The 23,339-nt window shown below is 38.4% G+C and overlaps 1 protein-coding gene across 1 annotated transcript in view; it reads right to left on the bottom strand.

Moving 5' to 3' along the window:
• Positions 1-8,618: 8,618 nt before the first annotated feature.
• Positions 8,619-23,339, bottom strand: part of LOC109110691 (histone-lysine N-methyltransferase 2C-like) — a 60,627-nt gene continuing 45,906 nt past the window's right edge. Inside the window, exons 36-48 of the mRNA XM_042717960.1 lie at positions 22,062-22,240; positions 21,826-21,962; positions 21,406-21,613; positions 20,204-20,343; positions 18,377-18,478; positions 17,138-18,266; positions 15,788-15,924; positions 15,565-15,695; positions 14,395-14,566; positions 13,708-13,824; positions 13,532-13,605; positions 12,639-12,747; positions 8,619-9,371 (exon numbers count right to left, since the gene is read on the bottom strand). Of these exons, the coding sequence (XP_042573894.1) occupies positions 9,279-9,371; positions 12,639-12,747; positions 13,532-13,605; positions 13,708-13,824; positions 14,395-14,566; positions 15,565-15,695; positions 15,788-15,924; positions 17,138-18,266; positions 18,377-18,478; positions 20,204-20,343; positions 21,406-21,613; positions 21,826-21,962; positions 22,062-22,240 (2,728 nt within the window). The 3' untranslated portion in view covers positions 8,619-9,278. The remainder of the gene's footprint in view (positions 9,372-12,638; positions 12,748-13,531; positions 13,606-13,707; positions 13,825-14,394; positions 14,567-15,564; positions 15,696-15,787; positions 15,925-17,137; positions 18,267-18,376; positions 18,479-20,203; positions 20,344-21,405; positions 21,614-21,825; positions 21,963-22,061; positions 22,241-23,339) is intronic.

Raw genomic sequence — 23,339 nt, 5'->3', positions numbered from 1 at the left:
CTGCTGCAAGACTTGCAACATAGTGTCTGCAAAGCTAAGTTATGCTTATTTTGCTATATTCTCCCTGAAGGTGTTAAAACCACAATTGATTATTAAGTTATTCTGTGTGCCTTACAAGGAGCATTTTGTCTTGATTACATCATTAATTGGTTGCAAGATATGTACATATAACTTCCGTAGGTACTTTCCCTAGTCCTTTCCTGTCATGTAGGCACAGCATATAAAATGTTTAGTTTCAGAAGACTGGGGGCTTCTTCTTCTTCTTCTCTTCTTCCTCTCCTTGCACTCTGCAAATATTCTACTTTTTTTCCTCTATATTCTGACCTTCAAAAACTTAATCTATTAGATACAATACTTTAGATATAAATACTTAGACTTATTTTTCTCTCTGAAACCGATCTTAAAACTTATTTGCTATTGCAGTTTTAATATTTACTTGATTGATTTGTTATCTATAATTAGGGGCCAAGTACCGAAGGTGCGTAGACACCTCTCATAATCGTTGGCATTCCTATTCTCCTTCTTCTTCTTCTCCCACTCTGGGAGTCAGTGGCAGCCCAAAGAAATGCTTTTTAAATTTGGCACAGGACAGTCTGAACTCTCACAGTAGCAAATTTGGAGTCTATAACTCAAACATTTTAGCGCCACCAACAGCTCAAAGTTGAACTTATGTTTATACTAATAATTTTTTAACTGTAGGGGCTAGAAATATAATTTATGTTGATAGGCAAAAATTTCTTGTCGACTGGCAAAATGATTTTTGTTTTCCACATTAACAAATTTGGTATGGTGTCAAACTGCATCTGAGGCTGTATCTCTGCAAAGCTTTGACATATTGACACCAAACTTCATGTGTTATTAGTGCCTTATACTGACCCCACCACATTAATTTGATAATAGTGCCACCTATCAAAATTGGTAAAGCATTAAATCATATTATTAATGATTGTGTTTATGATTTTTCAGCTGTTTTGACTAAAATCATCTTAAAATGTCTTGAATTATTAATTGTTGCTGCTATGCATACTGCCTCTGTTGTGCTTGGCCCAGTAATTGCTGCTTGCAGCTATATTTATAATAAACTTTAATAAACTTTTCCTTATTGGAATTTGATCTGATGTGATCATTGTTCGTCTGGCTGGGTCTCACTGCATCAGTAGTGATAGGATAGTTCACCACTCAGATCAGGGTGCGTCGGTATAATGAGAGAAGGACATTGTATGAAAGTCAGTGTAACACAATTTCATGTTACCAGGGGCCTCAGGGTGTGTTGTAGTGTTTTGCTTGGTCAAAGGAAGATGAGAAGAATCTTAGACCACGGTATACATACGGCCTCCTCACTTAAGAAAAACAATTACAAATAAACTGTTGTTACATGAATGATCGTCACTGCTGTGAAAAGCTCCTTGTGAATAGTTCAGGGTTTTTCACACTGCTCCTAACCCTGGTAGTCCTCATTCTAAACCCCCAAAAATGCTGTGTTTTGACATCTTTCTGTGGTTGAAACAAGATATCTTCTGATGTTCATTCATGTTTATTTTCGTGTCTCTTGAACTGAGGCGCTACAGCAATCTGTCATGACACATTAAAGAGACACAAAACAGTATTTATTGTTTGAATTTCTTAAAAAATGACAATTTGAAAGCTGAGACATTGTTTCATACCAAAAGTAACCAGAGGTGGGTAGTAATGAAGTACATTTACTCCATTACATTTAATTAATTTTAACGCAATAGGCTACATGTCAAGAAAGGTGTACTTTATTCCAAGTGTGCTGCCTGGGGCATGAGCGATGATGCCCCATTCACGAATGAATCACTCTGTTGAATCATTTGAAGCCGTTTCTCTTTCATACCGATAAATTTATAAACACAGAGATAAAAAAGAGCTTCGGATGAATTGGCCATTAACCTACCAAACCAAATCTGCAAATTCTACTCTTTGCCTGTGATGAAGATCTTTATTAATTACATTTAGTCATTTAGCAGATGCTTCTATCCAGTGACTTAAAATGAGGACAATTAAAGCAATCAAAACCAACTAAAGAGCAATAATATGTAAGTGCTGTGACAAGTGTTGGTTGTTCTTATGCAGAACTTGTAGCAAAGTTTTTTTATATAATAAAGTAAAAAGAATAGAGAATGCTAGTGGTTAGATGGTCATTTTTATAGTAAATATAAAGAAAACAAGTAGCTAGATAGAATAGAATAGAGAGTGCAAGTGTTAGAGGGTCAAGTGTAGATGGAAGAAATGTGTTTTTTTTTTCAGTTTTTTGAAGATGGCTAAGGACTCAGCTGCTGGGATTGAGTTAGGCAGGTCATTCCACCAGGAGGGAACAGTTAATGTAAAAGTCAGTGAAAGTGATTTTGTGCCTCTTTAGGATGACACAATAATACGCCGTTCACTTGCAGAACACAAGCTTCTAGAGATCACATACGTCTGAAATAATGAATTTAGGTAAAGGGGAGCAGAGCCAGTGGTTGTTTTTTACGCAAATATCAATTTAATGCGAGCAGCTATTGGTATCCAGTGCAAATTGATGAACAGAGGTGTGACATGCATTTTTTTTCGGCTTGTTAAAGATTAATCTTGCAGCTGCATTCTGGATTAGTTGTAGAGGTTTGATAGAACTGGCTGGAAGACCTGCCAAGAGAGCAATGCAATAGTCCAGGCTGGACAGAACAAGAGCTTAAACAAGGAGTTGTGCAGCATGGTTTGAAAAAAAGGGGCTGATCTTCCTAAAGTTGTATTGAGTTGAAGGTGATGGTCCTTCATACAGCAAGAAATGTCTGTTAGGCATGCTGATATGTGAGCTGCTATCATCAGATTATCAGGATGCAATGACAGGTAGAGTTGAGTGTCATAGTAGTGATATGAAAAGCCATTTTTCTGAATGACAGAACCTAGTGATGCCATGTAGACAGAGAAGAGAAGTGGTCCAAGAAGTGAGCCCTGAGGCACCACAGTAGCTAGATGTTGTGACTTGGAAACCTCACCCCTCCAAGATACCTTGGAGGACCTATCTGAGAGGTAAGACTCAAACCACTGGAGTGCGGTTCCTGAGACGGCCTTTGCCAATAGGGTTGACAGGAGGATCTGGTGGTGTAGAGCTTCAACAGCTCGCACACTCACACACATATATATACATACACATATATACACACACATATATACACACATATATATATATATTTGATTGGATAGTTTTGTACTCTATATTCAAGTAACTATTAGGATTATTAATTTTACTCTTTCTAGAGTAATTATTTCTGTAAGTACTTTCACTTGGATACTCTACCCACATCTGAAAGTAACCTGCTGTCTTATCTGTCAGTGCGTTGTTAGTTTCTCTGCAATGTATTATTCACTCCATGAAAACATCATGTGTGGTGTGAGAGTGTATGATGTAGCAACTATAAATAAGGGGGGCAAGTTTTTGCAAAGGTTAAATTGACTATATGCACGGTTACTTTCTGGTTTTAGTTAAGCCTGGTCAGTCATTTCCGGTCAACTGTCAAAATCAGCTATGCTGACAGTTGAGCAACAGAAAAGGACAGCAGTTGGTAAGTGTTTTGCCTTGTTTTCTCATTAGACTACAGCACGGATCTTCGTTGCTAGGAAACATTGTTTCATTTAGTGTGTTTTTTTTTAACCGTGGTAAATACGTGCTGAAGTGGCGTTTGTTCTCACGTTTGACTTTCGCGAGACTCCCCAGTTTCGGTCTGCTAAATAGTAAGGAGTGACCAGCTGACTTCAATAACAGGTAATCAGGCAAATATAAAAGTGGGTAGTTCACCGCGGCAGCCCTCGTGTGAAGCCTCCCCGTGTGAATACCGAGGAGTGTAAAGACCATCGACTCTACCTGTGTGACACCGACAGGGCACTTGAGTATTGCTTTTCTCCCCTTTCTTTTCTTTTTGTATAGCTTGTTCTCAACTACTTATTAAGGTCACTTGTACTCACTATGTGCTTTCTGATCTCCACTATTACTACTAACACTCTGAGAACACGCACTGTATGTCGGAGGCAGGCCTATCCCATAGGGAGGGGTGGAGGTACTGGTTTCCTCATCTCAAAAGAATGGAAATTTTATCTTCAACCATCTCTTACAGGTAACGGTTCATTTGAATCACATGCAATTACTATAACCTATAATTAATTATAAATACTATAATTACTATAACGTCCACTTTGTGGTCGTTTATCGTCCCCCAGGTCAACTGGGAAACTTCTTGGAGGAGTTGGATGTGTTACTATCAAGCTTTCCTGAGGATGGTACTCCTCTGGTACTGCTTGGTGACTTCAACATCCACCTAGATAAACCCCAGGCTGCTGACTTCAACACTCTGCTCGCCTCATTTGATCTCAAGAGAGGATCTACTACAGCGACTCACAAATCAGCCAACCAACTGGACCTCATCTACACGCGCTGTTGCTCCATGGACAACACTTTAGTTGCTCCAATGCAGACCTCAGACCACTTCCTCATAACTGCTAACCTCGCACTTACTCCTGAAGCAGCACATGCTCCTCCGCAGGTCACCTTACGACGGAACCTACGCTCACTCTCTCCATCTCGCCTGTCCTCTTTGGTTTCATCCTCACTTCCTTCACTCGCTCAGTTTTCAGCTCTGGACACGAACAGTGCTACTGACACTCTTTGCTCCACTCTGACCTCTTGCTTGGACAACTTTTGCCCACTGTCATCCAGACCAGCACGCACCACCCCATCTGCCCCCTGGCTTTCCGATGTTCTCCGGGAACATCGCTCTAAACTCAGGGCTGCAGAGAGGAAATGGCATAAATCAAGAAACTCTACCGACCTCAGTGTGTATCAGTCTCTCCTCTCTTCCTTCTCTGCAGATGTCTTCACTGCTAAAACATTGTACTACCACAACAAAATTAACAACTGTTCTGACTCTCGCACACTTTTCAAAACTTTCTCTTCTCTTCTTAGTCCGCCTCCACCTCCTCCTTCATCGACTCTTACAGCCGAAGACTTTGCAGTTTTCTTCAAGAACCATCAGTGACCAATTTTCCACACCGCAGACGGATGATAACTTCATAACGACGGATACACACTCTCTCCTCCTTCTCTCCACTCTCAGAGACGGACGTTTCCAAACTTATCCTGTCCAGTCATCCTACTACTTGTCCACTTGATCCTATTCCCACTCACTTCCTTCAAGCGATTTCTTCTTCAGTAATACCTTCAATTACTCACATTATCAACACCTCTCTTCACTCTGGTACAGTTCCCTCAGCCTTTAAGCAGGCTCGGGTAGGCCCACTGCTTAAGAAACCATCTTTAAATCCAGCACTTCTAGAAAACTACAGACCGGTATCCCTTCTTCCATTCATTGCAAAGACACTTGAGCGAGTCGTGTTCAATCAACTCTCTATGTTTCTTGTACAGAACAACCTCCTGGACAGCAACCAATCTGGCTTCAAAAGCGGCCACTCAACTGAGACTACCCTGCTCTCGGTTACTGAAGCCCTGCGACTGGCAAGAGCAGCTTCCAAATCCTCGGTACTCATCTTGCTGGATCTGTCTGCTGCCTTTGACACAGTTAATCACCAGATTCTACTGTCCAACCTCAGAAAGATGGGCATCTCTGGAACTGCACTCCTGTGGTTCAAGTCCTACCTCTCAGATAGATCCTTCAGGCTGTCTTGGAGGGGTGAAGTCACAACTTCTTGCTACTGGGGTTCCTCAAGGCTCAGTGCTTGGACCACTTCTCTTCTCCATCTACATGACGTCATTAGGATCTGTCATTCAGAACCATGGCTTTTCCTATCACTGCTATGCTGATGACACTCAACTCTACTTCTCATTCCAACCAGATGATCTGACGGTAGCTGCACGCATTGCAGCCTGTCTGAGTGACATTTCAAGCTGGATGAATGACCATCACCTTCAGCTTAACCTTACTAAGACAGAACTGCTGGTGGTTCCAGCTAACGCGTCGTTAAATCACAGCTACTCTATACAGCTGGGTTCGTCAACCATAACTCCTTCCAGGACAGCCAAAAACCTAGGAGAGCAAGCCACCCAACTTCTTGTCCAAGCTCTTGTTCTCTCTAGACTGGACTATTGTAATGCTCTCCTAGCGGGCCTTCCTGCATGTACTATCAAGCCTCTACAACTAATCCAGAATGCAGCAGCGAGGGTTGTCTTCAATGAGCCAAAAAAAGCTCACGTTACTCCTCTCCCCATCAGGTTACACTGGCTACCAGTAGCCGCTCTCATCAAATTCAAGGAACTGATGCTTGCCTACAAGACGACCACTGGCACGGCGCCAATATACCTAAACTCACTAGTTCAAACTTATGCGCCCTCCAGAAGTTTGCATTCTGCAAGTGAACGGCGCCTTGTGGTGCCATCCCAAAGAGGTTCAAAATCAATCTCACGGACCTTTTCCTGGACTGTGCCCCGCTGGTGGAATGACCTCCCAATCTCAATTCGAACATCCGAGTCTTTACTCATTTTCAAAAAACATTAAAGACTCATCTTTTTTGCCAGCACTTGACCAACTAATACTAGCACTTACCTTTTTTCTTTTCTTTTCTTGTCTGTCCTATTCTTGGCAAGGGGAAAAACACCTTGCTATGAGCTCTGTGCTAGACTAACTGAGACTTGTCATGGCACTTGTATATTGTTGTTGTTCTATCGTTGTTCTGATTACTTCTATTGTTCTCATTTGTAAGTCGCTTTGGATAAAAGCGTCTGCTAAATGATTAAATGCAAACATAAATGTAAATCATGCTTCCTGCGACAGGTAAATTGCATTCACTTTTGTTTTTTTTGACAGTCACAGAAAAGCACTGCGTGTCGTATAAATGATCGTTTGAGGGACAAAATAGCAAGTGGTAACTGAAAACGCATCAGTTGGAATGAAAAGAGACGATTCAGTCTTACCTTTGTAGTCCGAAAAGTTCCTTCAGGAAAACATTGATAGTACAGTCTGCAATAGAGGATGCGCAATGCCAGGACCGTTATGTAAACAGGTCAAGTGCCCCACTCGTCCAATCAATGACACTGACACAGCAAATATGCAAATAAGAACGTTAACCCCATAGATTATCTATGGTTAACCCAAGGTTTAGGAATTCAGCGTTTAACGTCGTTTTATGAAAATTCAAGGTTAACCCCAGGTAAATTATGAGAAGTGTGAAAACGTGACCAGGATTCCCTCTACACAGGTTTAGAATAATCTAGGGTTAACCATTTCAAATGTAAAAGAGTATTGTTTCCAAATGTTTTTCATGTGACATCTGGTGTGAAAATGTCTTTAGAGAACAGAGTAAAACAACGCATCACCTAAAATCTAAAAACCTAAAAACATTTCAAGCATTTTTCATATTTAACATTCTGAAACAACACTGAAATATTCGTAATGTTTTTAAATCGTTTCTTCAAGTATAACTTCAAAACTAGCAACACATTACCAGAAGAAAAAGAAGTTTTGCATCAATTAATGATGTAAAATATTTTATTATTTTTTTGTAAATGTAAATTCAATTCCTCAAATACCAAACCCTATATCGCTCTGTGTACTTCAAAAAAGCTTCAGTTTCCAAAACAATTTAGACTACTATACAGAGCAAAAGAAAAGAAAAGAAAAACACTAGGAAATTGATGTATTTTACAAGACAAGGAAAATATCCATGAAACAATTTTGTTACAGCTGTTCATTGAGAAAAAAATATATACAACTGACTCTTTTGAAAAAATTCATGCCCAGTACAATACAAAGTCTAAACTGTCCATTTTTAACGTGAAATTGTGCACACAGAAACTCCCAAATTGAAACAACAAGGCATGTGAAATGTGAAAAACAGTTTTTGGCTACAAAATGAATAGCACTCTCTTAACAGATGCTTCACTTCAATCAAGAAAACTAATACAAGCATATGTTTTTCATATGTACATCATTTTCAGAGAGTTACGCTGACCCTTCTTTCCCACCGATTCCCGCTCATACCATCTCCAACAAGCAAACTTCTCAATCAATCGACTTCTCGTTCTTGCACAACGACATTGCAGGTTTATAAAATCCATATGACAGCCTTTATAAAAAATGAGCGTGATCTACTTGTGCCTGTTTTCAGGTTACGCTTGTGATCTCGTAATCGGTTTGTGAGGTTTAAAGTTCATTTCACAGTTATCCCTACATCTACCATCCCACCTGATTTACTAGATTTTGAATTCCGTGTCGCTGCTATCCGTAACATAAAATGGACTAAAATGAAATGAAAACCAACAAAATGGTCAGCAATAAATGTATAAACCACAAAGTCACTACAAATACCACATCCTAAGCACAGAGAAAATACTTTTCATGTGAAATCAACTTTGTAATTTTGTACAGTTTCGTAATTACACGTGTACACGTGGTATCATGATGTGTCTTTGTTAAATAATTCCGAAGAGGAAAAGAAAGGAGAAAAAGCAAAACAAAACGGCACATCTAAAATATCTGAACATCAATATGAATAAGGTAGTGAATAAGGTAGTATTTGGTCAATCATTCCGATATTTCTCTATATTTACACGGTATTTACAGATGTAACAGAATCTCAAACTGCGTGCAAGAATCGCAGTCGGGCTTTCGGGGGAGCGGCATTAAAACCGCTTTTAAAAATAGGCCCATTCATTCACTCACACAGTAATAAATACAAAACACCTTTATTTTCTTACACTAAACAATGAGATATCTAGGATAAAACTGACTCATGGAATCAAGTATTTTGAATTTTTTTTTTTTGTGTGTGTTTTGTTTTCTGTTTCTTTTTTTTTCTTTTTCTTTTTTTTAGTGCAACATGTTTTTTTCCCTTTGCGGAAGTCAATTCCGTACATTCTCCATTCAGTGATGTTCTACATTGATTTCTACGGTTCAGTCTCTACAGATCTCGTCATACAGATGGGCCTGCCCCTCCATCAACCTATAAGGCAATACCCGGCACAGTGCTCGCGCTCATTCTCCGTCCTCATTCGCTGGTGAAATCTGCCCCGTGTGACGCACACACTCACACACACACACACAGACTCATGGCACATGCACATAACACATAACAGAACCTTTTCCTTTCAAGTCAAGAAATGATACGAATGGCTCTCACACAATGCTGTATTCTCGCATTGTGTTTTCCTCTTAGATTTGCACATTAAAAAAAATTATCGCCCATTGTGGCAACTTCCAGGAATGGCTGTTTCCTGTTTGCACGTCTCCTCTGGTAAATTGGCACCTCAGAGTTGTTGTTGGTGTCACTCCTGTTTAGTTTATCCACTTGCGGCAGTTGGCGGCTCCACAGTGACATGGGATCTTGCTCTGATCTGCAACCGGGGTGAGCTTGTAATCGTAGCAGAGCTGCAACAAAATCATTCAGAGCTGGTTAGTTTAAATTTCAAACCAGAAGCACTGCACTAGTTCTTATGACAGCAGACACTGCAAAAATCTGCCCTTATTCAATATTTCGTCATATGATCAAGAAGAGCATTATGCGATGTAGTCGAGAGTGCTTTTTAAAGGGCTGTTTCAGCTGTCTGGATCAGAATGATGTTGAACACTCAGAGTATAGTATGTAGGCCATACTGTCATTTAACAGTATTATTAAATAATTGTTTTAAAAATCAACTTATATACAGTTTTTTTTTTTCACCAAGAACCACGGTTTCGAGTAAAAATCTTTATTGTTCTATTGTTAATTTTTGGGTGGTATATCCATTTAAATGAGTGCCAGATATATATATTTGAGCCCGACCGATATATCGTTTTGTCGATATTATCGGCCGATATGAGCCTGTTGTCGATATATCGGTATCGGCGAATATGCAGCCGATATGATTTTATTTTTTTTACAGAACATAACGCAGATAAGATGCTTGAAATTGTGTAATTACTTAGTTTTTCCAGCAAAGCGTGCTCCATTGTTTGCTATTGGCGACCTGGATGAAACGCTTTAAAGCTTAAGTTTATGGAAAACCATTGAAACTTTGAACAGCCATATCTCCGTAACGGTGTGACGAATCCGCACCAAATTCGGGGGATCCCTTCAGCTCGAGGAACCCTCTTGAACACGAGAGTTGTACGCCTAGACACCCTCTGTACTGAAGAACAGTATCGCTGCTTTTTTTTTGCTGTGAAGTGGGTGGTTACCCGCCGCAAACTTCACGTAGACGATTGTAATATCAATAGTGCGCTATGCACGTGGGCGTGGTCACATTAGATATAATGAAGGGAGATGTGATAACCCCGAAAAGAACTTAAATTACACTTTCAGTTTTGATCGTACAGATAAGAGCAATACATCAATTGAATCTGTAAAGAGTCTACTTATTTTGCATACAGACCTAATAACAACAAAACTTTGTGCATTTATAAAATAAAGATAACAAACAAGGAGTGCTGTCTGCAGCCTTTGTCTGCGCTTATCTTCATTTACAAACGCATCATTAAAATGAACTGTAACTCAGTGAATACTCAACACAGAGACATGAGAGAGATATCTATAGAAAGCTTGACACGTCTACTTTTAATCTAAACAAGTGCTGCCGAAAACAAGTATTCTGTGATAAAGTAATCAATATGAAAACAACGCAATGTCCGTTTTTCACGTCTCCCTTCATTATCTTCTAATGCGACCACGCCCCCGCGCTGAACGCGCTTTTGAGATGATAATGTTTCACTGAAGCGCGCGGCTTGAATACGCCCACACAACAGAAGACAACGCAGCGAGACTGTTCTTAAAGTTTTTTTATTTACTGTTTGCTTCGCGATGAGAGGAATAAGACATAATTCACCCCAAAAAGATGTGATGTGGATTACCTCAGGATTTGAGATTTGGATTTCCTCAGAAAAAAAGAATGAAGCACTTTATTTAGCAGAGATCATAAACATGAGTAAGTCTCTTTTTATTTATTTATATACTTGTACTAGTTTTCACATAACGTGTAAACATTTTACTAGTTAGACTTTTTCCAAAGACTTTTTCCAAACTATAATTCCTGACTAAATGTATAATCAAGTGAAATATTATGAAGTTTCAATAACAATATACACTACTATACCATTCAAAAGCTTGATGTAAATAATATAAATGTAACAAATAAATGTAACAAACAATGCTGTTCTTTCAATTTAACCCCCTAAAAAAAACTGAAAAAATATTCTCAGCTCTTTTCAACATTTATAATAATAATAATAATAATAATAATAATAACAATAATAATAATAATAATAATAATAATAATGATAATAATAATAACAATAAATGTTTTTTTTTTGTAGAAAATAAGATTGTTAAAAGGATTTCTGAAGGATTGTGTGACTGGAGTAATGATGCAAAAAATTCAGTTTGAAAGTCAGCTTTGATTGTTCCTAATAAACTGTTTATCTGCACTCGCAAGTGAATATTAAATTATGCTGTGGGATAATTAAATATATTCTAAATAAACTACAAACATAAAATTATATACATTTATTTTGTCCTCACATTCTTTCTTGTAACTCATCCCTCTCAGTGACACAGCTGACTGAATGGCTCATTATGCAGCTCATTATGCAGGTCTTTGTCTTCTCAGGTGTGAATTCATGATAGTTGACGCCTACTCGCATATGACTTTTACCAACAAAAAGTGTCTTAGAAAATTTAAATCAATATATTGTTTTCTGTAAGTGAGTAAACAAGATGATTTTCACATCATTTAGAAAAAAAAAAAAATTCTAGGCTACAAGGCTCCAGTTCTCAAAAGTCCCGGGAGCCAATTTTCTGTATGTCTTTTATGGCCTTATTCAAGTGATTTAACATTTTTAGTTTTTCACTAACCACGCATAACTTTTTTTTTTCTCAAAAACACAATCATGTACATACATGCTGCTCACATATTATTATAGCCCAGTTTGTGCTGATTACAATGATATTAGACTTTAGCCATTAGATGTTTATAAGTAACTGAAAAAAGCACAAATGTCAGGGCATGACAAAACTTCTCCAGGCCCCAAAAATACCCTTAGACTCCAGAGGGTTAAAAGTAGACATATCAAGCTTTCTATAGATATATCTCTCATGTCTCTGTGTTGAGTATTTGCTGAGTTACAGTTCATTTTAATGATGTGTTTCTAAATGAAGATGATGCAGAACCAAGGCGGCAGACAGCGCACTCTGTTTGTTTTCTTTATTTTAGAAATGCACAAAGTTTTGTTGTTATTATGTGTGTATAAAAATTAAAGTAGACCCTTTACAGATTCGATTGATGTATTGCTCTTATCTGTACGATCAAAACTGAAAGTGTAATTTAAGTTCTTTTCGGTCTTATCAGGAGAATATGCCACAAAACGCGTATTCGTGTTAGTCGACTCCAGAGGTTAAACACTGTCTTGTCCGTTACCATGCCAATCCCTCCGAGAGCTGCCATGATAGAACTGATTTTATACCCCTAAAAGTATGCCAGATTGCAAAGATCTGCTGCATCCTTCACAATCTCACAGAACCGCCTGGAAGACATTGCGTTGTGCATTCCAGTGCTAATTTTTCAGGAATGTTTGCACTGTGTGCATATTTTGTTTAGGGTACATAAAAATTAATGCCACTTTCAGTTGTGCAGTTCATTCTTAATGAATTCCCTCTTTCCTTACCTCTTCTCCCCTCTCAATCCTGCGGGCGGCACTGATGATGATCTTGTGGCCCCGCTCAAACGTCACAACCTCTGCCACACAGTTTGGTGAGCATGAATGATTGATGTACCTATGGGATAATTTTAATTAAAATTATTAAATTTCAGTACTACTTAAAGTATTTTCTAGAGCTCACTTTGAACTTTTCAGCAGCAATTTTTTTCAAACACAGTGTCATTAACTATATAAAATTGTGATTCAAATTTTTATAGAAAAGCAAAAGCAGGGGTATCATTAATGAGGTATCATTAATTTCCATAGCACAACCAGTGTGGGATAAAGTTTAAGTTTACATTTTTAGGGGGTTTGTCTTGAGACACTACTGTTCAAAATTTTGGGGGCAGTATTTTTTTTTGTTTCTATTCAGCAAAAAAAAAACTGATTCACACTTTCCACAAAAACATCACACAGCACAAATGTTTTCACCATTGATAATAAGAAAAAACTAAGCATTTCTGAAGGATCATGTGACACTGAAGACTGAAGTAATGGCTGCAGGAAATTCAGCTTTGCGCCACAGGAATAAATTACATTTTAAATATATATTAATATAGACATAAATTATATTAAATTGAAATAATATTTCACAATATCACTGTTTTTACTGTATTTTTGATCAAATAAATGTAGCCTTAGTGAACATAAGAGACTTCTTTCAAACACCCCAAACTTCTGGACAGTAGAGAATCTCAAATAGTAATCCTAAAGAAGTTCACAGATGTTCAGCATTGTGCTCAGAATTGTGTAAAATATAGAAAAGATAACAATATGTCAGATTTGACATCGCCCATAATGCTTTATTAAGTAATGTAAACATTTGAAAACTGATATGAGAAGCTAAGTTAATTTCTTACCTTGCAGGGCTTCCAGACCGGGTTGCATCGATAACTCGCATGCCATCGATGCGGAACATGTACGCTGGGCGGTTCTGTTGGAGGAATCCACACAGATTTAAACAAATGCATTTCGACAGCAAGTCAAGGTAACATTATTCCCAGCGTTGTTCCCTCAGTGGCTGAGCGAGCTTTACCTTAGCATTGTACAGCAGCTCTTTCCTCATGGCCACCTCAGCGCGCAGAACATCCCCCATGTATTCAATCACCATGGTCTGCTTCTCAATGTCACGCGCTGCAAACAGCCCAAGACCCTGCACACACAAGACACATTAGACATGCACCACACCCAAGGCTAGAGCTCGCTCGCTCGGTCTCACACACACACACACACACACACACACACACACACACACACACACACACACTTATCTAGCTATGGGGACAATCCATAGATTTGCATTGTTTATATATACAAAAAAAAAAAATTTGGTGGGGGCAAATGCGACCTGGGCCAGATTGCTTTCTACACGACTTCAATTAACAGACACAGGTTTGTACAGCTGACAGAATGAGACATCAGATATGTCTTAGTGGTTTAGCTGTTTTTATGCCTGTGTGGTTTTAAAAAGCTCGGCAGGGTACTGGAAGGGACACTGGATCAGCTGTGGCTCTTTTAGATGACCACACAACCGTGCCAGAGGGAGGAATGCCAATAACACAGGCTTATTCATTAAGATGCTCTTAGAGGAATGACAGAAACTGTAGTCACTCGAGGCACACTGAGTATTTCAAGGTCTATCTGAATCCCTTAAAACATTTCCTTTTCAGTCAGTCTGATTGAACATGGCCATTTCAGAAGCGGCTCGTGTGCATGGACTCACCTGGATGCGAGAGTGTGCCAGATACACGTTTGTCTTCCAGTCGCTGGTCAGCCGGCGGTACTGAGATGACTTGGAGTGCACAAAGTGCTTGCTGTGAGATGATCCCCTCTCCGCTTCCATCGAGTTCTGGATGCAGCTAGATGTTCTGGACCACACAGAGAGGATCTTCTGCCTGTTAGGAGACGATGACAAAAACAGAGAAAGAAAACATTAATTCTATAAGCAGCAAATTTGCATGTCCACCCCTGAAATATGACTGATATCTGCATGAGGGATTTTTTTTCTCACACAGATGGTGCTCATATTCACTCAAATTTGCCAATGCTATTTACAATGACAATGGACCGGTTTCGAGGGTTTCTGCAGGTTTTATGAAGGTTAATTTAAGACTGGGTAATACAATTTTAAGACCAATTAAAGTAATAAATAATAGTAATAAAGAAAGACCAATTTACATAATAAATCGAAGGGAACGATACATCAATATGTTCTCTAAATGTAAATGTCTAGAGTTCATCTACATTAACTATCATCATCTAGAGATGTATTAGCAACAGTATGAAAACACTTCAAACTTCAAACCATTCCTCGATTCATATTTTAATCAATTTTACAAGCAAAAATAGCTTAACTGGAATAGGGAAATAACTTTGACTGTATCTTCTGGTCACAGTGCAAAAACATGATGTTCTTCCTCTGTATTTTTGTCTTGTCGTGCAAATATCTAAATGAAAAAATAACAAAGTCTGAGAAATTAATTAAAAGTGAAGTGTGTTTAGAATTTAAATAAGAACAAATCTGCCAATGGGGTCAGAAGAATCAGCTCAATTCAAGGGGAAACTCAATTTTATTGAATTTTTCATAAAGCAAGGCTTTAACAATCTTCATTTTGCATCTAAAGTAAATATATCTTAAAGATGTTTAGGTATTTGAACTAGAAAACAAGACAAAAATACTGATGAAGATATTAATTGTTTGCAGTGCATGCACCATTTAATGCCACAACTTTAAACAGCACTTTCTTTTTAAAGCATTCATTTGAAGAGGGTCAAATTAAGACCAGCAGAAATTGATTTTGCACATGCAATTGCACTGAAATTTTGTTGATGTGACCACACCTTCATTTATCACAATACTGAAATACTGTTTTTACAATATTCAGCTACTGACCTCTCATGATGGGGGTATGTCTGCAACTCAGAACGAGCGCAGCCAGATGGATTGATGGACAGTGGAAGCACCAACATGGGATTATGTCCATAACGGAATCGATACCTCGAGCACGCCTCCACACCCGGCAGCTACAATACAGTGACAAATCAACGAACTGCACATAGCTGGACATCTCACTCTACAATATGCATTGAGTGATACGAAGGTTGATTGTTCTTACTGATTCAGCAATGCGGGTGACTGCTGAGACGGTGAGCCCAAACAGGTCCTCTCCCTTCAGATAGATGGGGAAGAGTCTCAGCATGCCCGTCTCAGCCCTCCTCTCAGCCACGGGCCCAAGAACCTTGTCCCAGACTCCTAGAGCACACACACAAAAAAACATCATGTTGCTGTCAGATAGGACTTGTAAGATTATCTTTAACTGGTTTAAATGAGAGCTACAAAATCACACTGAAATTTCAATTATATGGCATGTGATTACTGAACCTCAAAAAGCTCCAGTTTAATTTGTTTATATAAATATATGGGATGCATGTGGATATATTGTGGCGGCACATTGTTTTGTCCTCTACTACACATTCAGAGTGCATATGCAACTCATCATAGTTCAGATCACTCATACATTTCAAAATAATACTAAAATACAAATATATCTGCTCAGGGTATCTGCAGAGCTCAAATCAAATATAAGAATTTAAAAAATGTTTTTAAGAATAAACCCAGACAATCTTGAAATAAATCATGCATTGCAGATTATTAAATTGAGGCAGACATTCACTGAAGACTTGATGCTTCTTATTAACAGAACAGGGTAACTGCAAATTTACAATACTGTTTTAGATGTTTAATATATACATACGAATTAGAGACCAATACTGAATTTGGCTGATACAATAATGTGTTTAGAGAAAAGCAAATTATTATAAAACCTCTATACTGAATGTGTAAATGTTTTTTGTCTTTTCTTCCTTTGACAGGACGAACCAAAAAGAAAATAGTTTATGCTGAATTATATGCCAGATACAGTCTGAGTAACCAAAATAGCCCTTTTAACCATAAAAAAAGACCTCATGCATAATGCAGGACATTTAATTATACACATGCCTGAAATACACCCTGACTTTTTTGACATTTCTATGTTTAACTATTTTCAGCTGCTCATGAAAAAGGTGATGAAGATAAAAAAGGCGCTCTTACAACCTATAAACACCATAAAGTAATCATTGTCGTAATTCATAATCAGCAATCTATTGGCATTGGCAATGCACATGATTCACTGATTGTGAGCTACTCTGAAACTTCAAGCTTGTAGAATGTGCGATGTCTTTAATTACCTTAAATCATAGCCATTTGAGGTTTAATCATCTCATTAGGTGTATTGCAATTTCTGTTTTTGTCCCCAAATTTAAGGCCTTTTAAAATGATAATTAAGACCACTTCAAATATTTAAGACTTTTTATGACTGTAGATTTGATCAAAGTGACTTTTTTAAGTACCTATGGGAACCCTGTCAGCTTTTATATCAGCATATGTGATTTAATTAATCCAGTGGAGACTGTGGCAGCTGTACCTTTAGCAGTGGTGTCAGTCAGCACCAGATCCTCGTAACCCTGCTCAATGACACGGATGCTGAATTCGGGACGCCCCTCATGCTCTTCCACAGAGCAGACGTAACGGCAACGCTTCTGGCCGTGCCGCATGCTCCAGTAGAGCCGGCTTGCCTCGTAGCCAGGTGGAAAGATGGCCGTGGATGAATGAAACGTAGGCAGCAGGGCAGGTGGCAGCTGACCCATTGCATGGAAAAGCAAACTGCCCACTCTGAAAGTATGGCCGCGTTCAGGCTGCTGCACAGCTGCCGCTAACTGTCGCAGTTCATCACGCTGCACAAACACACGGCGGAACACGGAGAAGCAGCGCAGCTGCTGTTCTAAGTACAACCCAGTGGCGGCGCCAGATCCTCGCGGCCGATGCTGGTGGCACAGCATTGTCTTATCCTTGAAAAACGTACAGCCGGCCTGCAAGGCGCAGGTGAAATGGTAGATGTTAAGGCAGCGCAGCCGATGGCAGCCACTGGTGGCACCTAAGCGCTGACAGAACGCACAAACCACCGTTTGCCCTCGCTGGCGTGCCAATTCCACGTTGATTAGGGCACCGGCTTGCGTCTCATAGACCTCAGAGGACCAGAGGGCACAGTTGAGGTGCACCCAGGTGTCCAAGTCCAAGTTGAGCAGCCTGGCAGGACCATCAGTCATCCCATCACCTATCTGTTGGCAGAAACAGCAGCGGCGCCGGTCTCGAGTGGTTGAGCACGGTCGCAGAGATGAGTTGAGCTGCTGCAAAAGTTCCTCAACTTCCGACTCCGATGTTTGGGTGGCAACTTTTGGCATCGTAATGTGTACCGTCCATTTTCGCCAGCGCAGGCCTTTCCACCGTTTGCCGTGATGCCATGGTTTGTCTTCCATGTGGCTCTGGGAACACGGTTTAAGCTGTACCGTCACTTTAAGATGACTTTCTGATATGCTTTCAGGTTTGGATTCCATCTTGATCGCTGTGTGAAGGTTCGGAGAGGGAGGGGACGGTTTAGGCTGGAGTTGGGCCAGGCAGTGGACGTCGAGCGAGGACATGTTGTTGCTGTACTGGTGCTGGACTTTAGAGGGACACTGTTGCAAAGCACTTTCAGGAAGTAGAGCAACAGATGCCTGGAAATGCAACAAAGAAACATGCGCAAAATTCATCATCCATAATTATCCATCAGACAAATAAAAACAACTACGCTGTCTGCATATGGATTATGACAGAGAAAACAAACCTTGGTGTCAGCGTTCCCATTGGACTGAGAGGATGATGAGTGCAGAATGAGACAGCTATGACTGCAGAACACCAAACCAGCATCTGAACATAACTGAGACTTCTGGGAGAAATCAGAGGAGGACATCAGGTTTAAAAATGCTTGTCTTTTCTTTCTTTAATCGCAAATGTAATAATGTAACCTGCTTCGCTTCTGAAATGACTTTCCTGCTGTCATCTATGCAGTCTAGGGGTGGGCGATATGTCAAAAGTATCATATCGTAATATTTTCAGGTAGGATCACGTTCCATGATCTCATGACGATTATTTTTAATGTTGGTTTTTAAGACTATTTTGGAAGGTAATAAGAACAAGATCACTGCAGAACAAGATCACTGTTCACGATGCGCGAAATAAAGGAAGAAAATCCAAATATTGAATTTTATATGAATGTGTTTCTGAGGGGAACTGGTTGTTTTCAGTAAAGTTTTCATGGTGTTTTCTTTTCATCTTGCCTCCGTATAATGCATTTAAATTAGTGTTAATACGTGCAAGCTGCTGTGTTTACAGTGGTAACCAAGGAAACGCTGTATTATTGCTGTTAAGTCACCTGCTGGCAGGGAGTGGAACTGCATCTCACTCAGCCCGTCTGCTGTTTCCGTTTCGTGCAATGATTTATACAGCATAATTTTACACAGCTAAAGTCAGACCATTCTGTTTTTGCTTCAGATTCTGAAATTATACAGTATAATATAAATCAAAGATTGCACATTTTTGTTTTGATCGATTCATATTTAAAATGCAGTGTTTGCCTCTAATCTCAAATGGCTATGAAAAATAAAGGTGCAGAGTGAAGAATATGCAAATGTTATTTTATGTGATTTTTCAATTTCTGTACCTGAACATCTAAAAACATAAATCGTCATTTCATTTCTATCTTTATGCTATAGGCCTTTATTTAATTGTGCTATACTTGTAATTTGTTCATGTGTTCTTATTTACTGGCTGTTCACTTGTCTTTAATAATGTTTGAACTTTATATTTATTTACAGCTAGTGGTTTTTGCTGTGGTATCAAAATTGAAATCGAGAATTATACAATTTAATTGGTATGTAAAATATTGGTGTCATATAAGCTTATTTATTGGAATACAAGATAACATAGATCAAAAACAATGATAACACCAACTATTTTATTTTTTGTGGCAGGGCCAGTGAAACTGTTGGCAGGGCAAGTAAAAATTTGAACCGCTGACCCAACCGGGTCAGTAGAAAAAATCCTTAACGTTGAGCTCTGGAATGTAATCTGAAAGTAATCAAATGTAAAATACAACACTGTATGAATGAAACATACATCGATTTTTATTAACATTACAAAAAATGGTAATTTCTCTTTTTCTGGGGTAGTCTGTTTAACATTAATGACAGGCAGCAGCAAGTTTATTAAGCTGCTGTCACTTTAAGACCTAACGTACTCATATATGTGTGTGTGTGTATATATATATATATATATATATATATATATATATATATATACACTTACACAAATTCTATTTTCTCCTAACTGTTTACATTCACCTTAGCTGTAACGTGAATACTGGCCAAGGTGGGCATTTTGACATATTTTTGTAAACATTTATCAATTTTGGCGCAATTATAAAACCAAATTATATTTTGTGTGTCCGCGTTCAGTTCACGATGCAATGTCCACAATGATCTAATCAATATAATTAATAAAATAAAGTCTCAACCTAAATTTCACTTGCAAATATGTCAGATGTTTAGAAATAAAATGGGTTTCGAATGACTTTTAAAAACACTAAGATAAAACCAAAATAACATATTCATACCTGTGCTTTGCCCTGCTCATCTTTGGTCATTTTCCTCACGCCACTGCCAAGGACAACCACTTTACAGTGTTGACACCATTGTTGCTTTCGTCCTGGGCCTTCCTGTCCCTTCTTATCCCGCTCTCTACCACCAACAAGACCTGAAAGATATCCACAGTTGTCAATAAACAGAAAAGGCTCCTCCTACCAGCTATGATTAGAGTAAAAACGGCAATTACACAACGATACTAGAGAGCTGTGTCATTTCCCTGCGATGTAATCTTGTATTGAGGCTTTTAATGTGATTCAGTACATTCATTAAGTATGTATCTGACACAGATGAGCAGACTTCAACAGGATAGAGTTCAGGCCAAGATCACTACTGTGTTTAAGCAGCTTCACAAAATCAATAGTGATTTTCCATCAGCAACTCAGCCAGACACAGACACATTATTGCACGGTTAACAAGTGATGGATAAACAATTCCTGATTGCTATTCTATAATTGTATTTGTGTAAACAGGCTGAATGCAACTGTCTACCAATCAGGCTAATTGTATTGCTGCTTTCACATATATGTATAATGCACAATAAAATGTACTTATTTATTTAGTCATTCATTCATTCACCTTCTCATTTTCGTCCCATCATTGTCAGATATAATGTAACAAAAGTACTTTATATATTATATATAAATACAAAATATTTATTTGGTTTTGATTTTTTTTTATGTATATACACTGCCGTTTAAAATTATGGGGTCAGTAAGGTATTTAGAAGAAATTAAAATTTTATTCAGCAAGAATGCATTCATTTGATCAAACGCAACAGTAAACACACTCATAATGTTACAAAGATTTCTAATTCAAATAAATACTATTCTTTTGAACCTTCTATTCATCAAAGAGCTCTGCTAAAATCCTGCTTAAAAATCATGGTTTCCACAACTGTCTTCAACATTGATAATAAGGAATGTTTCTTGAGCAGCAACTCATGAAAAATGATTTCTGAAGGATCATGTGACACTGAAGACTGGAGTAATGATGTTGAGATTTCAGCTTTGATCACAGGAATAAATTACATTTTAAAATATGTATTTAAATAGAAAATAAACCATTCATATAGTAATTCACAATATTACTGTTTGAACAAAAACATATATTTGGCCCGAAACCACTGTTAGAAAGATTTGTGACAAAATATGGATAAGCAAGCGTTCCTCACTTTTGTTATGGTTGTGCTGTAGCTGCTGAGGTGCTTGCTGTGTGGCTCGCAGTCCGTTCTGCTCATGAAGGGCAGAGGACAGATGCTGTGGAGCCACTGAGGTCTTGATGGCCCCCATAGCTCCTCCCGGGCCACTGCTGACCTCATAGCTGCTTGGGATCTTCACACGGATCAGGTCAGCAATGGCTGCAACAACGTCAGTGATGTTCTGAAAGACCACAGTGAAGAACGAGAGGGTTTTAGATATTATATCACACATTAGCTATGTTTGTTGAAGCAAGCATCACTATTTCTATTGCTCATACTTTTTTCTTCAGACAATGTACCGATCTAGTTATTTACTGCTAAGTTTTGTGTACGCTCATTCTGTAGCAGGGAAATGTGACTCGATTTCTCTTGTCAACCCTCACTGTTTCTCACCCCAGCAGCTGCCGGCTTCAGTGTGATGGCGATGGACACCAGCCCAGTGTTGGAACCATTTTGCACTGATCCAAATGGAGAACCGAAGAACACTGATGAAGGCTCTGTCTTGACCTCTCGTAATCTGACCTCTGAGCCTACAACACAAGTGGAATAAACAAAACGGATTACAAAAACGAATCCACTGCAGTCACCCATAATGTAATTGTAGGCACAAAATTGAAGGAGTTAGTTACCTTTGCCCCTAAAGACAGGAAACATTGGAATTACTGGAGACAGGGCTGGAGAAGGAGGTTCCTCCTTGACCAATGAGAGATCAGGATAGCGGCTGATCTCCATGCCAACGACACTCTCTGGAGAAGAAGACGGGACGAAGCTGTCTGGGGTGTCTCTGTCTTCACATTGCTCCTGTCCCCTGTGTGTACAAGAGAAATACATCTTTACATTTTAGCTGAGAAGTTGAAAAATAGATGAATGGTTAGAAAATACGATCACTTTTCAGTAAAGCACTGTCCACCTGATATTTTGCTTCCATTACATTTATGCACATACTACGGGGATTCAACGGGTTCAAAAGGGTTTCATCTGTGTTAAAGCACTTGCTCTGGAATAAAGGTCTGAACAAGGCCTTGATCAATCTTCAAGTGGATTTTAGAGTAATGAAATTTGAATTTTTTTTCAAAATATTGTGTGTGATGGTAATGACATTTTTCAGTTTTTGAAAAAAGAGCTAGGTTTGAGTTTGGCCTTGAACGCAAGTTATTGAGCAGTCAATTCAGTTTGAATTTATAAAAACTAAACAAATAATGTTTGATTATTATTAATGTCCATTATTGTTATTTATTCACTATTTAAAAATTCTAAAATTAATTCAGGTGATACATTTTTAAATAAATCAGTCAGACAATAATGTTTGATAACAGCACCTAACAAACCTACTTTTAAAATTATCATGTAAAACAAAATCTAAATAAATTTACAGTATTATAGAGGGAAGTTAAAAAGTCTGGGTAGGAGATAAGCTAAAAGTACAGAAATCTTAACTTAAACATTCCCAAATCTGAGGAAAAAAGTAATTATATTAGGCCTATATCCTTTAAAACTAGAATTATTACCTATAAAATCATCCTAGAGTACAGAAAGCTTCCCCTAACTGAGGAATCAACCCTTTATTTTAAGGAAATAATTCTGAGGTCCTTTCTGAGTGTAATTAAGAAACCTCTCAGAAACCTGACTTCTCACGTGAAGCTACTGCACGTCTCATACCTAATGCTAAGACTCTTTTATAATATTTAAAAATTAATTTACAGTGATGATAATATTTACTAGCATCATAAAAGTTGCTTTAATTCTTGAAAAAGGTATGGGGGGGGGTATGTACACCACTGTTCAAAAGTGTTCTGTTTTCTGTATGTTTTATTCAATGAAAAAAAAGAGTGAAATATTGTAAACAACTGCTTTTTATTCTAATATATTTTAAAATAGTATTTCTTCATGAGATGGCAAAGCTTAAT

The sequence above is a fragment of the Cyprinus carpio genome, chromosome B2 (assembly GCF_018340385.1).
Source record: "Cyprinus carpio isolate SPL01 chromosome B2, ASM1834038v1, whole genome shotgun sequence".
Classification (NCBI taxonomy): Eukaryota; Metazoa; Chordata; class Actinopteri; order Cypriniformes; family Cyprinidae; genus Cyprinus; species Cyprinus carpio.
The sequence above is the reverse complement of the archived record's forward strand: the minus strand, read 5'-3'. Positions and strand labels throughout refer to the sequence as shown.